At 30.6% G+C, this 15000-nt stretch overlaps 1 protein-coding gene across 1 annotated transcript; it reads right to left on the minus strand.

The window, feature by feature from the left end:
• Nucleotides 1-12561: 12561 nt before the first annotated feature.
• LOC107460850 (probable trehalose-phosphate phosphatase J) lies at nucleotides 12562-14689 on the minus strand. The gene is made up of 10 exons (XM_016079268.3): nucleotides 14393-14689; nucleotides 14160-14300; nucleotides 14003-14074; nucleotides 13792-13884; nucleotides 13633-13692; nucleotides 13446-13547; nucleotides 13205-13352; nucleotides 13050-13120; nucleotides 12857-12949; nucleotides 12562-12767 (listed from the first exon to the last, which is right to left on the minus strand). Exons 1-10 carry the CDS (start codon nucleotides 14609-14611, stop codon nucleotides 12714-12716), a joined length of 1053 nt encoding a protein of 350 aa, XP_015934754.1. The 5' UTR covers nucleotides 14612-14689; the 3' UTR covers nucleotides 12562-12713.
• Between the last annotated feature and the right edge of the window lie 311 nt (nucleotides 14690-15000).

Genomic DNA, 15000 nt, shown 5'->3' on the forward strand with positions numbered 1-15000 from the left:
TACCACCTCTTTTGTTAACAATGGAACAACAAAAAAGTTTTAGCATGACAATTGGGTTGAAGGGGCTGGAATCCTGCAAAATTTTGCCACCCAAATTGATGTTGATGGGAAATCATAGTGAGAGATTGGAGCGATAAAAGAGGAGATCGGAATATGAGAAAACTTAAAACATACTTGCCTAAAGACGTGTGTGCGAAAATTGTTGCCCTCCTTCCTCCGAGAAGCAACAATGGAGATGATCGACAAGGTTGGACCCATTCAGATAATGGAACATTCTACATAACAACCACCTTCAAAGCCCTAGTGAAATGGAAGCAACTCACAACCATTGTCTAGACCACTATGTGAAAGTAGAAGGACCCTCAAAAAGCTAAGACTTTTATGTGGAGGTTTATGCATGGTTGCATCTTCACAAACCAGAAGAAGGGAAAGCTGTTTGGTGGATGAGGAGATTGTGCATTTGCCAAGACCAGAAAAAGGATATTTTGCATGCTATGGGGGATTGCAGAAAAATTGCCCCAATTTGGATTACCCTCATTAATCTGAGATGCATGCAACATTTTTTTGAAGACAATCTTAAAAAATGGGTTGAGATTAATTTAAAAGTACAACTCGGTAGAGACGAATACAACAATTAGATGGACACTTTTGTAAGAACCAGAGTTTTTACGTAAAACTGCTTAGTAGAATAGAAGAATTTATTTGTTCGAAATAGGTTCGAAAGTATAAAAATATATTTTTTTTGAAATATAAAGCTAAGATTCAGATTCAGTGGATTTTTTTGAGTGGGAAAATATTTTCTTTTGAAAAAAAAATTGCGTAAAAATGCGTACTAGTAGATTAGCCGACGATACCGGCTTAAGTCTGTCCGATACTATGTAAGAGAGAATAAAACAGTAAAAATCTTAGAAAAATATTTGGGATAGCAAACCGGACGCTAATTCTAAAGGTTTTGGCCCAAAGTTGGACTAAACGGACCAAAAACGCTACGCGGTTGAATCAGACCCAATTTGGGCCCAAGCCCAACATATATAAAGTCATAAATGAGCCAAGAAAGCTTATTTCCAGCACAAGAGGGAGAGAGGAATGTAATATTGACAGAGAGGAGTGTCCACCATTAACACTATTCATCATCTTCTTTTGGCCATATCTTGGGTTACGGTATTTAGATTGAAGAACGGTTTGCCGCCACGTGAAACTCTTGCCGAGCTCTTTCTTTCTAACTGATCAAAGTTGGTAAAAAACTCTTTTTCCAAGCTCAATTTCTCCACCCTATGTCATTTTCAAAAATAGTTTTTGGGTTGTTGAGTTTCTTTGTGTTCTTGTTATTTAGGTGTAATCTAGCTTGGGTGAGTAGTAGGTTTTATCCCAAAACTCATTGGACAAGGTAAGATATCACTAAACCCTTGAGTTTAGATGTATGTCATAAACCCTAGCTTTGATTCTTGTTGTTTTTCATGATATAGAGTGTTCTTGGTGTTGTTTGGTGTTGAGTGAAGGCTTGAAAGCTTGTGGTGAGGTGGTTTTGTGCGCGGAGGATAATCGGCCAATGTATGATTTTGATTTTCTTTATGTAATATGTAATGTTTTTGGACACTTCGGTTAGTGTCCTTTAAGATAGGTTTGACTAATATAGTTGTATGATTATTTGTATGTACATGTTATGCTTAATGATGATTATTGATGAGTATGATGACTTTGATGAGTTATGGTGGTGGGTGTTGATGTTTGAAGACGAATATTGATGATGATATTGATTATTGGTTATTGTGGTTCATATTAAAAACAAATTATTAAGGAGATTTGACGAATTAAATGAATTGATTGATGATAATGGGACTAATTGGATGAAAGATTTGATATATATAACATTGATGATTGTTGGAAATATTGAATAATGGTATTGAGGAACTTTGGTGTGAATCTAGGTTGAACTTGAAGTTGGATGAGGTGAGTATTAAATAGTTTTAATAGTTAGGTAATTGATAAATGATTGAAGAGTGTCTATTGTGGATTTTGGGTTGTTTTGAGTTGGGTTGGCTTTGATGTTTTGGAAAATTAGAGAATTGTCTCTTTTGGTAAAAATCTATTTTTAGTGAACTTTGGCGGATTATAACTTGAGTCTTAATTTTTGAAATTGGCTTGATTTTACTTGAAATTGAAGATGGTTTAAAGAGCTTTAAAATGATATAAAGTTTGAGAAAAATAGAATTTTGTAGAGGAAGTTATAAGCGTTTAACATTTGGTGTTTAAAACTAAAATTCTGCAGCATTAAAATTTTTCTGAGTCTGATGTAGCATGCGTACGCGAACCTGTGCACGCGACGCGGGCATTCTCCACTGTCTGAGAGTCTCGCGTGCGCGGGCACTGTGTTTTCTACACGAGTTTTAACATGCGACCCAGGGATTCCTCTCGGGTTAGGAGTCTCGTATATGCAAGAGAGGAGTCGCGTACGCGACCCTCACTTTTTCAACGCGTGCGTATGCACGGCAGGGGTGTGCATACGCATAACCCCTATTTTGCTGAAAAAAATTATTTTTCTTTGTTTTTTTAAGAGTTTTCTAGCTTTCTAAACTTCTTTAAACTGCTGTTTGAGATTACTACCTAGTAATTAGGTCCTAAGACTAATAGCGGTGGGTTAGTGACTTAAATTGGTAATTTATGCATGAGTTTAGAAGACGATGACTTAAGCCTGGTATGTCAGTTGGATAGAGTTGTTATGTGAATTGATGGGGAGTCGGGTTGATGATGAACTTGTGATATTGAGATTGGATGATGAGATTGTTTATATGAGTGTGAGATGCATTGTTCTCTGTCATAGGGGCTGTAGCAGTCTCCCGCCTATGTTCGGATGTGAGGGCTGTGGCAGTCTCCCGCTCACATAACCTTTCTGCCGCTAGAGTGAACTCGGACACTATAACCCAAAAGAGTGTGTCGGGCACTATAACTCGTGGGTGCAAGATAAAGAAAGTGAGCAAGGCACTAAATCCCAGGTCGTGGCAGAAAGGTGACATCCCGGGGATGTGTCGGGTTGGATAGTCATTCATCGTATGCATCTTTTACATGCTTGGTTGCTTTGATTACTTGAGTTATGCCTATTTTAATAACATGCCTAAATTCTAGGTGATTTACCTGATATATATGTATACTATTTGTGCTTTACTTATTTGCATTAAGTGTGTTTTACTGGCATTGAGGAGGATCAGAAGGCGGTGGCGATGGGATCACACGGAGGTTAGGTTGACGAAGGCTGTGGGATACAGCGGTGTGATTGGTATATTAATTAGAAATTTCCTAAGTTTAGATAACTCTGTTATGGTTTATGGTTTAAGTTATTTATTTTATTAAGCTTGAATATGCATATTAATGTGAAGTTTTAGGATTGCCTTTGGCGTCCCGGAACCTTATATCTTATATAATGGGCACTGTTACCATATTGAGAATCTCCGGTTCTCATACCATATGTTGTTGTTATTTTTCAGATGTAGGTCGCAACCTACCTCGGTGAGTTTGCGAATATGGTGACATAACGGAAGATGACCTTTCTTATGCTTTATTTTACTTTACTTTTGTTGTAGTTATTCTCTCACCTTTTGTATTTTATACTTTATTACCTTAGAGACTTATTTGAGAGATAAGTGATATAAGCTCTTTAACTTGAAAACTCTGTATTGTCTGTTTGTAACTAGTCAGCCTAAACTCCACGGCTACGACTAGAGTTCTTTTGACTACCATACTTATATATATCTATCTTGATCATTATTATATCATGTCTTGTGTTGTATCTTGTGCCTTTACACGTTTTGTTATCGTGAGGAACGTTTCGCGCATTGTATCTCTGTTTCTATGTCTTTAGGCTATATTCCTTTATCAGGCTTCTAGTATTAGTATTTCCTTCTATATTTGTTACTGCATGAGCTTTAGAACTATCGTGACACTTTGTTGTCCTTCGCTTTACGGCTAGAAGTAAGGTTTAGGATAATGGGGTGTTACAACTTTCATCACAGCAATCTGAAAAATGTGAAATTGGAGGAACAGAAAAATACATGAACAAAGTTATGAAAGACCACCCCAACCTCACTGCGAGATATTGAAAAAAATACAGGAGATAAATAAAGCGTTTGAAAAGAGAAGTAAACAGAGCATTTTCAAACAAAAGGTGGAAAAACATATAAAGTAGAACCCTCTTATCCAAAATTGGGTGACACTAAACATTGATGGTTCAAGACACAATGAATCAAAGAAAGCTAGATGTGGGGGACTCATCGGGAACTATGAATACAGATGAATAAAAAAAATTTTCTATTATATTAGGACAGCACAACATACAAGACAAAACTTTGAGGAATTTATTAGAGACTCAAAATAGCCTGGACTTTGGGATTAAGAAGAAGAATTGTTGAGTGTGATTCTAGAGCAGTGATCGCAAGTTTGAATGGAAACAAAATTTTAGCCAATCATCCCAACGTTCTTTTTAGAAGTATCCAATAATGGAGGGAAAAAGATTGGAAGATTTATTTTGTAAATATCTATAGAGAAGATAATAGATGTGCAGATTGTCTAGCGCAAAAAAACTTAACTCTGGAACTAGGATTACACTTTTGGAACACTCCTTTGAGAGAGATAGTAAATTTTCTTTTTGATAATGTTAGAGGAACTTTTTTACCCCATTTAGTTTGTATTTAATCTTTTTGGATGTTAGTCCCATTTTCTCACCCAAAAAAAAAAAATTGTTAAGAGAATAAGTTAATAGTAATTAGTTAGTTATTAGACTATTAACAAAAATATAAGAGAATGTTATTCATTTTATTTTTATTTTTATTTTTTTTTACTACTCACACCTTAAACTTCGGAAACGAAAGACAGAGAACATAATGCATGGTATAATAAATATTGAGTAGACTTTACTTATTTCAAAAATTAACTTAAGAAAGTGAAAAATATCTCATTCTTACAAATATTTTAAAAATGATGCCTTTTAGAGATATAAAAATTATAATATACTCACTTTACACTTAGAAATAAACAGTTAAAACATGAAATTTGATTGTAAGCATAAACATCTGTAAATGGCCCAATTAATTTGAATGGGATAAATTCTAATATTCTCTTATAAAATTTAGGCTCCAATAGATCCACCCAATTTCTAAGACATAGTGAAAAGTGAATGCCAAGCAATATTATTATTGTTATATTCCCTTTCACATGAATTTGCTGAGAAATCCCTTAAAAGAAAGGAGTCTTGTAGAGTTCTAGATTTTACCTGAAAATTTCCAATAAAATATGTAAAAGAAATCAAGTTCAGGTCTTATAAATCTTTCCATCAAAGTTAATATACAGCATGGACAACATGCGTACATTGAGTTTGGACATTCAAAAGTTAAAAAGTATTCACTTTTAGATTCTAACTCACATGCAATACATACATATTTGTTTTAAATAGCTAATTAATCTGACTTTTATTAGAATATATTTGAATGGATGAAATTTGTTTATAGCTAACTAAAATTCTGTTTCATTCACACCTGTCCTTCTAACCAACATTGATGATGGGCTAGATCCCAGCAATAACCCTTCCATATATGCAATTATGAATGATCAAAAACACTAACCATTTTGCTCCCTCCAACAACAGCAACTGTTGGATCATAATCATACTTTAATTAATTCAATTATTTATAACACCGTACGATGCTTCTTACTATTATTATAATCTACGGAATCAAACACATATATATTATGCTCGACCCTCTAGGCGGGGACCAATGGTATCCTACGCTAGAAGCAGACACATACACAACAATGGGATTCATTATTATTGAGTAGATCAAAGTATATATATACTTATATTGGTTTACAGAGAACCACGTGGACATGGCTAATTAACTTATTAATTATTAGAGCAAATCATAGGAGTAAACAATTAAGAGCAGCTAAGTGTTTAGGTCACAGGAACCTAATATATATAAGGCCATATTTTTTTTAAGTATGGGTTTGATTTGTCAACTTATGGAGGCGCCGAGTGTGTTCTAGCTTGCATTAAATTAAAACTTTCTCTTCAGGTGTGCTTTATTGCGCGCATAATGAAAAGATTATACTCCAACTCCAATTATATATATATATATATATGTGTGTGTGTAAATATCCCTCCATTGCATGTATGTGTGTATGTATAATACAAAATTAGATGACTAGGTTTATTTTTTCAATCATACTGGATATATATTAAAATTAGTCATTAGTATAAAATACACATTAAAATATAAAATATTATATATTAAAAATAAATTAAATTATACATATATTTATAAATAAGGATAAAGTATTAAATTAGTTTTTTATGTTTGGATCTAATCCTATTTTGATTCATAAAGTTTAAAATATTGTATTTAAATTCAAAAAAAAATTATTTAGTTTTAATATAATCCTACTGTAAAGTCAATGTTAAATAATTAACAAGGAGAGTTCTCTAGAGTAAAAATGACGATGGCTTTGTACTTGTTGCCACCAATGAACTTTTCCGCGAAAAGTGAGTCCGCGGCGATGTTCTCCATATGTTTGAACCAAGGCCAGTGACACGCGGTGATACATCTGTTGCTGATCCTGTGCCTCTCGAATCTACCTCTTCTTCAAGGAAGCACGTTAAGGTTTAGTAAAACGGTAACATTAATTATTTAACATTGACTTCATAGTAAGATTATATTGAAGCTAAATAATTTTTTTTGAATTTAAATAGGACATTTTAAACCTTAGAAATCAAAATAGAATTAAACCTAAATGTAGGAGAATCAATTTAATACTTTACCCTAAACATAATTACATAATAATTAATTTTAAGGTACAAATAGTATTTTTGTTATTTCTTAATCTCTCATATCTATATTTTTATCTTTTATCCTCGATCAATGTAGTTATTTAATTTAATTTTTAAAAGATTCATAAATTATGATTTTTGAACAAGTCAATTAATTTTTAAAATTTCTATTAAATTATATATTTTTATATTTTAAATTATAACAATGTTATATTTAATATATTAATTTATGAGTAATGCTAAAAAATTAATATTATAGCAGCCAATTTCAACGAATTTACTATTAGTAGATTATCAAACAAGTCCAGTATCAAACTCACTAAAAATGAACTTTTGTTAAGTTTAGATATAAATATTTTTTAATTAAATTTTAAATATTATTATATTTAAGAATTTTTATTTTTTTTCCTTACATTGAATATTAATTCTAATGTAAACTATGTCATGATGGCTCTCAACGGTTTCTCTCTCTCTGAATAACTCTGAAATCTCGATGAGCGTGAATAAAACTAGAGCAAGTTATGGAGATATTAGAATAAGAGTTTTGGTACTTTATACATAAATATGGTAGAGACACAAGTTAAAGGTGATAAACTTTAGGGTATATAATGAGAGTAGTAGTGGGATGAATTATTCATGAGTCGATGAGTTGGGGGAGTAGCAATAATTGAGGTTCTAAGACTTAAGTTAATTTGAGTTTAAGGCACCAATGATGGAAACTGAATCTAAGTGCATCCTATCTTTACACGTATGATATTAAATATTATTTGAAGTCATGGAGGATGGGGTGTTCTTGGAACCATGTTTGGTGTCCCCATTAAGAATCCCAATGTCTTCTTCAAATCAAAGCACTTTGAGTGGATTCCAACTCCTCTTTCAACCATCCATAAGAGATTCACAAAAGTAGTGGGCTTCCCTTTCACACACCTAACCCTTTCAAAAAATAATAATAATCAACCCATTAATTAAACTATAGATCAGATCCCTTATTATTAGTTATATGTAACATAAAAATATTGCTATATATCTTGATATACCCACTTTGCTGATATTTCATTCAGGTGGGCTCTCTCATATCTTGCTGCCCAATGAGCAATTTAAGAATCTATATCTACTTTTAATTAATTAATATCCTAACTAGACAAGGATAGATCGGACTTTAAATTATTTGTAAGTTATTGCATTGGTAATTAGAAATTAAAACAACACCAATCCTCTGCCATAACATATGCTTCACTTATTAATAATAATTAGTTTATTATCACTTCAGATCTTCAATTCTCTTTAGCTTTATGACCTGTGTCTTATACATGCTTCAGATTTAGAGTTTCTGGCTCCCTGTGATGCTGCCCATCCATGCTTGCATGCATGCATATATATTAAAAATTAGGAAATTAAGGTACTTGAATAATATTCTTATTAAAACATATTTAAATATACTATATATAAATAAAAAATGTACTCTTAGGATCACATATACTAAAGATTTTTCTTAGTTATCCTTATGCTTGTATATGTATATTTCTTTTAGTTTTCTAAGTTTTCATCTTACAAATGAGTATGTTTATATAAGCTATGATATTATTTCTCTCAACATTTTAAATTGATAGAAAATGATGCAAAAATAATTATATTTTTAATATATTTTTTTAAACAAAAATTTTAAAATTTGTTTGAATTTATGCATAGGTTTTATTTTTATTTAATTAAGACTTAAGAGTATACTACTTCACTTGTAATTCCTTGTGTCTATTAGCTAAATATATTGATGGTTATGTCTAAGTTCATAGCACCATGACCATATATGGATTAGGATTGTACGTGTGGGGGGCGCAATAATGGAATAAGCATCTTTAACAGCTTTATGAATGAATGATGAGTATAGCATATAGCATATAGCATATAGCATAAATATATAGGGTTATTATCATTACCCCTTTAACATTTTTATTGTCTTATTAGCTAGTTTGGTAATGCAATGAATAATTAAGGGTAAAGGGAAAAGGGTTTTCTATCCAAAGAGAGAAACATGCATGCATAATGATAAAAATAATACACGCCATAATCACAGTTTCCCAGCTTGACACATGGTACCTTTAATTTGCTCTGATCACTATAAGCTTGAATTTATAACCATAATTATTACATTGTGATCAAGAAAGATTAACATAAAAGCATAAATTACAAAGCTTTCTGTATAAACAATCAATTATGTGAAATTAATTTGTTTGCATTGTCACATACACTTGTACCTTCTTTCTTTTTTTTTTTGTTTGAAAACTCAGCTACAGTCGACTTCACGTAAAATTGATAATTGAGAGTCGTGAGATAATTTGACTAATTTAACTAAATTTACATCTAATAACTTTCAATTATCAACTTCATATGAAGCCGACTGCATTTGAATTTTTACAAATCTTTTGGTGCAAGCCAAACTACAGTTAGTTGGATTTATTAGGCTAGCTATATATATTACAATAATATACGGCACCTGAGTCATGATTATATATAGGGATGATATGCGTGTAAAACTATAGACCTTTTATTTTTGCTATTATTGAGCAATCCAACTAACTGTACTAATGCTAACTAAGGTAGGAATTGCCCCAATATTTAATAAATTAAACAGTAAGTTTGGATTAATAATGATTCCAAAGTTTAAAGTGTCAACAAAGTTCATTAGTCATTCATCTTCCGTACCAGTTGAAAATATGGATAACAAATCATCAAGTTTCTACGCTTGCTAGCTTCTTATGGATAAATCCAAAACAAAAACTTAATACAAAAATATCAAAGCCAAGGACACACATATTTTTATTTTTCTATTTTACTTGTTCTTACATTTTTCTTTCCCTTTTTCTTTTTTCTCTTTTTTCTTCTTCGTATTATGTTATTTGTACATAATAATTCAGTGTTTTAGTTAAAAATTATTCTATTTAAAAAAATGTGATTTTTCCAAAAAAAAAATTATGTGCTTTTTATAAGAAATTTATGTATTTATTTCATAGAATTTCTGCATTTTTGTTATTAAAATAACCCAATAACTATATTTAGAGACTTAATTGAAATTTGGTTATAAGAATACTACTTGTTTATTTATATTTTTTAATTATTAGGAAAACAAAACTGATTTCTTTTCACTTTTTCTAAAGTTACTTGTCCAATTTAAATATAAAAAATTATTAACAATTTATCCTAATATATATTTAAATCATTACTAGAAGATATAAACCATACAGCCACGGATCTAAAAATTTTAAGTGGTAGGAGCAAGTATATACTACATAGAAATAATAAAACGTTTTTATATTAACATATCAAAGTATATAGATTAAATAATACAAAAATAAAAATTATTGAAAAATCTTTAATTATCAATATCAGCATATTAATAAGTGTTAAGGTCATTATTAATCCAACATTTTTATAAATTAAACACATGTAATAATAGTATATATGAGGTTAATTAAGATAGTAAATGAAATATCTTCTAACTAAAAGGTATTTTATTCGACTCTTTAGAACAGTGAAACATAATTTTTTTTGTGAATTATGTATGATAAAAGTTATTTCAAAAAAAATAAGTCAAATTCTTCATATTTTCATTGTATATTTTATAAATGACTTAAAATTATTTAATAAAATAAAGACCAAAACAGATTTCAAATAATAATAATAGTCATAGTAAAGTTAGATAGACAGATAGATAGATAGGAGTACAAAATATTTTATTATTTCAACTCAATTATAAATAATTTTTAATTCAATCTATGTTTGAGAATTAATAATCAAAATACATATGTAATTTATTATTATAAATATTAAAGTTGAGTAAAAAAAATTAAAAATATAAAATTTAACTAAATAAGTTTACCAAGGGAATAGTATAACAATCTTCTATTTTTTATTAAATAGATTTAATAAATAGATTTTGCTGATGTATGTCTCAAAAACACATTTTAATAATATTATAGAAGAATATTTTATTAAAAGTAATTAAAAGATAAACTTTTTATATTTTTAAAACATTGAATATATTAAAAACTTTAAAAAATATATTATTATACTTTTAAAAGGTGTTTTTAGTATACAAAATAGTCAAATCTATTTAACAAAATAATTTTTTGACACCAAATTTAATTAATTAATTTTTATTTTAATACAAAAACAAACATAATTTTTTATAATGGGACACATAGATATATATTTTCATATATTTTGAAAATGTTAGTGAAGAATATTGAAATGTACAAATCAATATACATTCGTTCTTATATTTATATATATAATCCATAAGAATATTTGTTTTAGTATTAGGATAATTTTAAGAATAATACTAAAAAATAAATATTATAACAGTCAATTTCAGTTAATAACATAGTATGTTGATAAATAAATTCAGTATAAAACCCATTGTTAAAAATAAATTTTTATGCTTTTATTGAGTTTAAATTTTGAATGTTTTTTCTAATTGAGTTTTAAATATTTTTATTTGTACGAGTTTCATTTTTTTCATTGTTAATGTTACATATATTTGGAACAAAAAAAAATGAAAAGAAAGAAATTGCAGGAAGAAAAAATGGCAAGAAAATAGATTTTTACCTTACTTGGATGACATAAATAATAATAGCAGAGAAGAGAAAATTCACGCTAGGTCCTAATCCCACAAAAAAAAATATTTTCTGCTTAATAGAGACGAGAAAACTTGAAAAAAGAGTGCTGAAATGAGAAATTACTAGTTTATCTTTATATATTTCTATAAAAAATAAAGTTATATATGTAACTTTACATATTTCAAATTTTTTTCCTTCTCAATTTCTCTCTCTTTATTTCTCTTTATCCAAACACATAAAAAAAACTTATATTTTTATTTTTTCTTTTCTATTTTTTTTGTTTGCTTTTTTCTTTTCATTTTTTTATTCACAGCCAAACAAAACATAAATATTAACTATTTTTTCTAATTTTAACTAGTGCCCATAAGAATCTTGACAACTGTTACGTGTCCACTCTAACATGTGGCTCTGCTTGTGGAAGTGAGGGTAAGATACATCAAATTCTAGATTTCACGTGGTTTTGGTATCTTCAATTTTCTCTAGCATTCACTTCATTGGTTATCTAACTGAATAAGCCACACTCCCAAAGACCTCACTCATATCAATAACTTTATTTTCTTTACATTTGGTTACTGTCTCATACCAACAAACCCCAATCTGTGCCACAATCCACCTCCAAATTAATAATTCAGAACCCACTCAACAATTGTCATTACCATACCATTAGATATATAAATAAATACTTATATGGTTTTATTTTAACAATTTAACTTTTAGAAGAAATGTTTTTTTCTAACCACCAAAAATGTAACTATCGCATTGTTGTTTGCGTGTGTGAATTAGAATTTTATTATACATGGCAAATTAATAAATTTCTTATCTTATAAATTCTTTATTTTTTTAAAAAATTTTAAATATGAGACTAATTTTATGTACTCTTCATACTTATAAAATTATAATATTAACAGATAAAATCATTATTAATAAAAAGATTACTATATATTATGTGATTGATGATAGTGTAAATGAGGTTTTTAATTGAGTATATAAATGGGCATTGGGCACATGTACGATAAGTGGGTAAGAAGTACAATTGAGACCCCAGCCCCCAAATTGCAACAACTACTACTACATACTGCGCCATAAAATATCTGTCTTTCACTATCCGCATGCGCATGCAAAACTGCCAACAAAGATCACAATATGCTCATCATATATATCCATTCATTTGGACTTTAACACATACAATTTCATACACTACCTTCATCAAATTTTGAGTAGGTAATCTACAATAATAATAATACTCATGGAATAAATCTCTCTCTCTATACACTTGTTGGTGTATGTCACTGTGTACTCGATCTTTTCCATTCCACTAGACGCCGCAAAAATTGCTCAACCTGAACATATTTGTTGGGCAATGATGATCAGATTCACAATAATGAAAAAAAACTAGATTTATAAATAATAATTATTTGTTGGAACTTGCCTCTACTGGATCCTTCAAAGTGTACGAAGCTTCTGTGTCTTTTGGAACTCTAGAAACAAGAATTCCAATCCCTTGACCTCTGTTGCGCAAAACCTGATGATGATTATGAGTACATACACAAGTCAGTTAGATATATAATACAAGTAGGTTAATTAATTAATTAAATATAATAAGTTTGATTATTTATTTTTACCTTAAAAGCATCCTCGTCTGTACGATCATCGCCAATATAAATTGGGAAAACGTCATTGGAATTGTCATATCCTACAATGAAAGTGATGGTTAATTGGGATAGGTGCATTATGCATGTTATGGAAGAAATATTAATTATTACTACTGGGTACTGACCAAGTGATTCTAACAAGAATTCAAGAGCTTTTCCCTTGTCCCATTTAATGGTTGGACGGATCTCAAGTACTTTTCTTCCTTGGGTTAGCTTCAGTTTTGGGTACTCATTGAGCACCAATCTAACTTGTTCCGCCAATGCAGCCCAACACTGATAAAAAACAGGGGTGTAACCAATCAATGAATAGTTTAGGATAATTAAAGAATGAAAATTGATAGGACAGAATCACTATAACTATAGTACCTTTTCGTCAACACAACGAAAGTGAACGGACAAACAGAATTTGTTGTTCTCTACCTTAGCCCCTGGGACGCTCTTTGTTTTTTCTAATAAGATCTTGTACACCTGATAATGACACACTTAATTTACTTAGTCAAATTGAAAATCTAAGATTAGAAAAAGAAAAGAAAGAAAATGAAACAAATGAAACCTCTTCTATCATAGGCAGGAATTTACTAGCAGGTTGGCAAAGCAGTGCTTTATCATTTCCCTGCAACAAATGAATGAAATCATAGCAAGCAAGGTAAGAAGAAAGAAGCAGTGAATTGATCGGTTCCATAGATAGATAGATAGAGAAGTTATGACTGACTTTATTTGGAGTTCGGCTTTTTGTTGGCCCCTTTATGTCCATTCCATGGCTTCCTGCGTAGTAAAGTTGTGCCAATTTCACAAAGCTATACACCTGAAAATAGAATATCAGAAACCATCAACAAACAACACAAATATATATATAGGTGGAAACTCAGGTGCAGTTAACTTCGCGTAAAGTTAACTTATTTTGTTTAAGAAACAAAATGTACCTTGTCTCTGCACCTTCCGGTGACGATTGCGGTGGGGAAATGCCTTGCTATGTCCTTCAGCGTGGCTCTCATCTGAAGCAAGAACCAATCGGATAGAGTGAGTGAGTGAGTAAATGGATTGAATGAGAAGAAAAAGGAAGTAATGAGAAGAAGGAACCTTTTTGGTCATGAAAGCTTTATCAGGATCGGCAACAATAGGGGACAGAGTTCCATCGTAGTCAAGAAAGGTTACAATCTTCTTCCCTTTCATGTTATATGCTATCTGATCAAACATGTTCAGCGCCGAAGGATGATAGAGCTGTGCAGCAATCAATACAGAGTATGGAATTGAGTAAATATGAATATATACAACAGATAGAGATGATGGATGATGATGTGTTAGTTATATACCATCCAAGAATTAATTTTGTCTTGGTTATCGGAAGAAGAAGATGATCTAGTGCGAGTTGGAGAAGAAGCTCTGATTGAATCAATCCAGTTGTTAGTGTCTTTGATCTGTGAAGAAGAGAGATTGAGAAAGCCCCCAAAAACGGCTGCATTTGGAATGGATGCTGCTAATGCAATTAGCATCACATCAGGACCTACCACATTATTCTCATGATTCTTCATATTCCCAGGAAGCAAGCAAAGAAGAAAGAAGAGAAAGAAAGAAACAACGGATTGTGGTACGTGATGCCTTCTGGCTATGGCCGGTAACTCTTTATATAAAAGAAAAAGTTGCCCCCAAATAATAATAATAATAATAATAATAAAAGAATTAATAATAATTGGTATTGGTATGTCTCATTGTGACTGGGTGGTCAATTTATAAACTTGGCTAATACGGCGCAAAGCGACGAAACAACCACTTCTTTTCGTGGAACTTTGTACTTTTCCACAACTATACTAAATATGCTAATTCATCAGGCCCACATACTCTCTCATTTCCTCGCATTTTACCGCTATTAAATGATAAATCACACGGTTACACCGCGCATTCCTTTTTTTTCTTCTGTTAA

The sequence above is a fragment of the Arachis duranensis genome, chromosome 8, assembly GCF_000817695.3.
Source record: "Arachis duranensis cultivar V14167 chromosome 8, aradu.V14167.gnm2.J7QH, whole genome shotgun sequence".
NCBI lineage: Eukaryota > Viridiplantae > Streptophyta > Magnoliopsida > Fabales > Fabaceae > Arachis > Arachis duranensis.

Excerpts from the sequence above, each read along its gene's own strand:
- LOC107460850 (XM_016079268.3), bottom strand. The coding sequence starts at position 14,611 with ATGAAGAATCATGAGAATAATGTGGTAGGTCCTGATGTGATGCTAATT. Across the intron at positions 14,301-14,392 it reads ACAAAATTAATTCTTGGATG|CTCTATCATCCTTCGGCGCT; the intron begins GTATATAACTAA and ends ATTGCTGCACAG. Across the intron at positions 13,693-13,791 it reads AAAGCCGAACTCCAAATAAA|GGAAATGATAAAGCACTGCT; the intron begins GTCAGTCATAAC and ends CATTTGTTGCAG.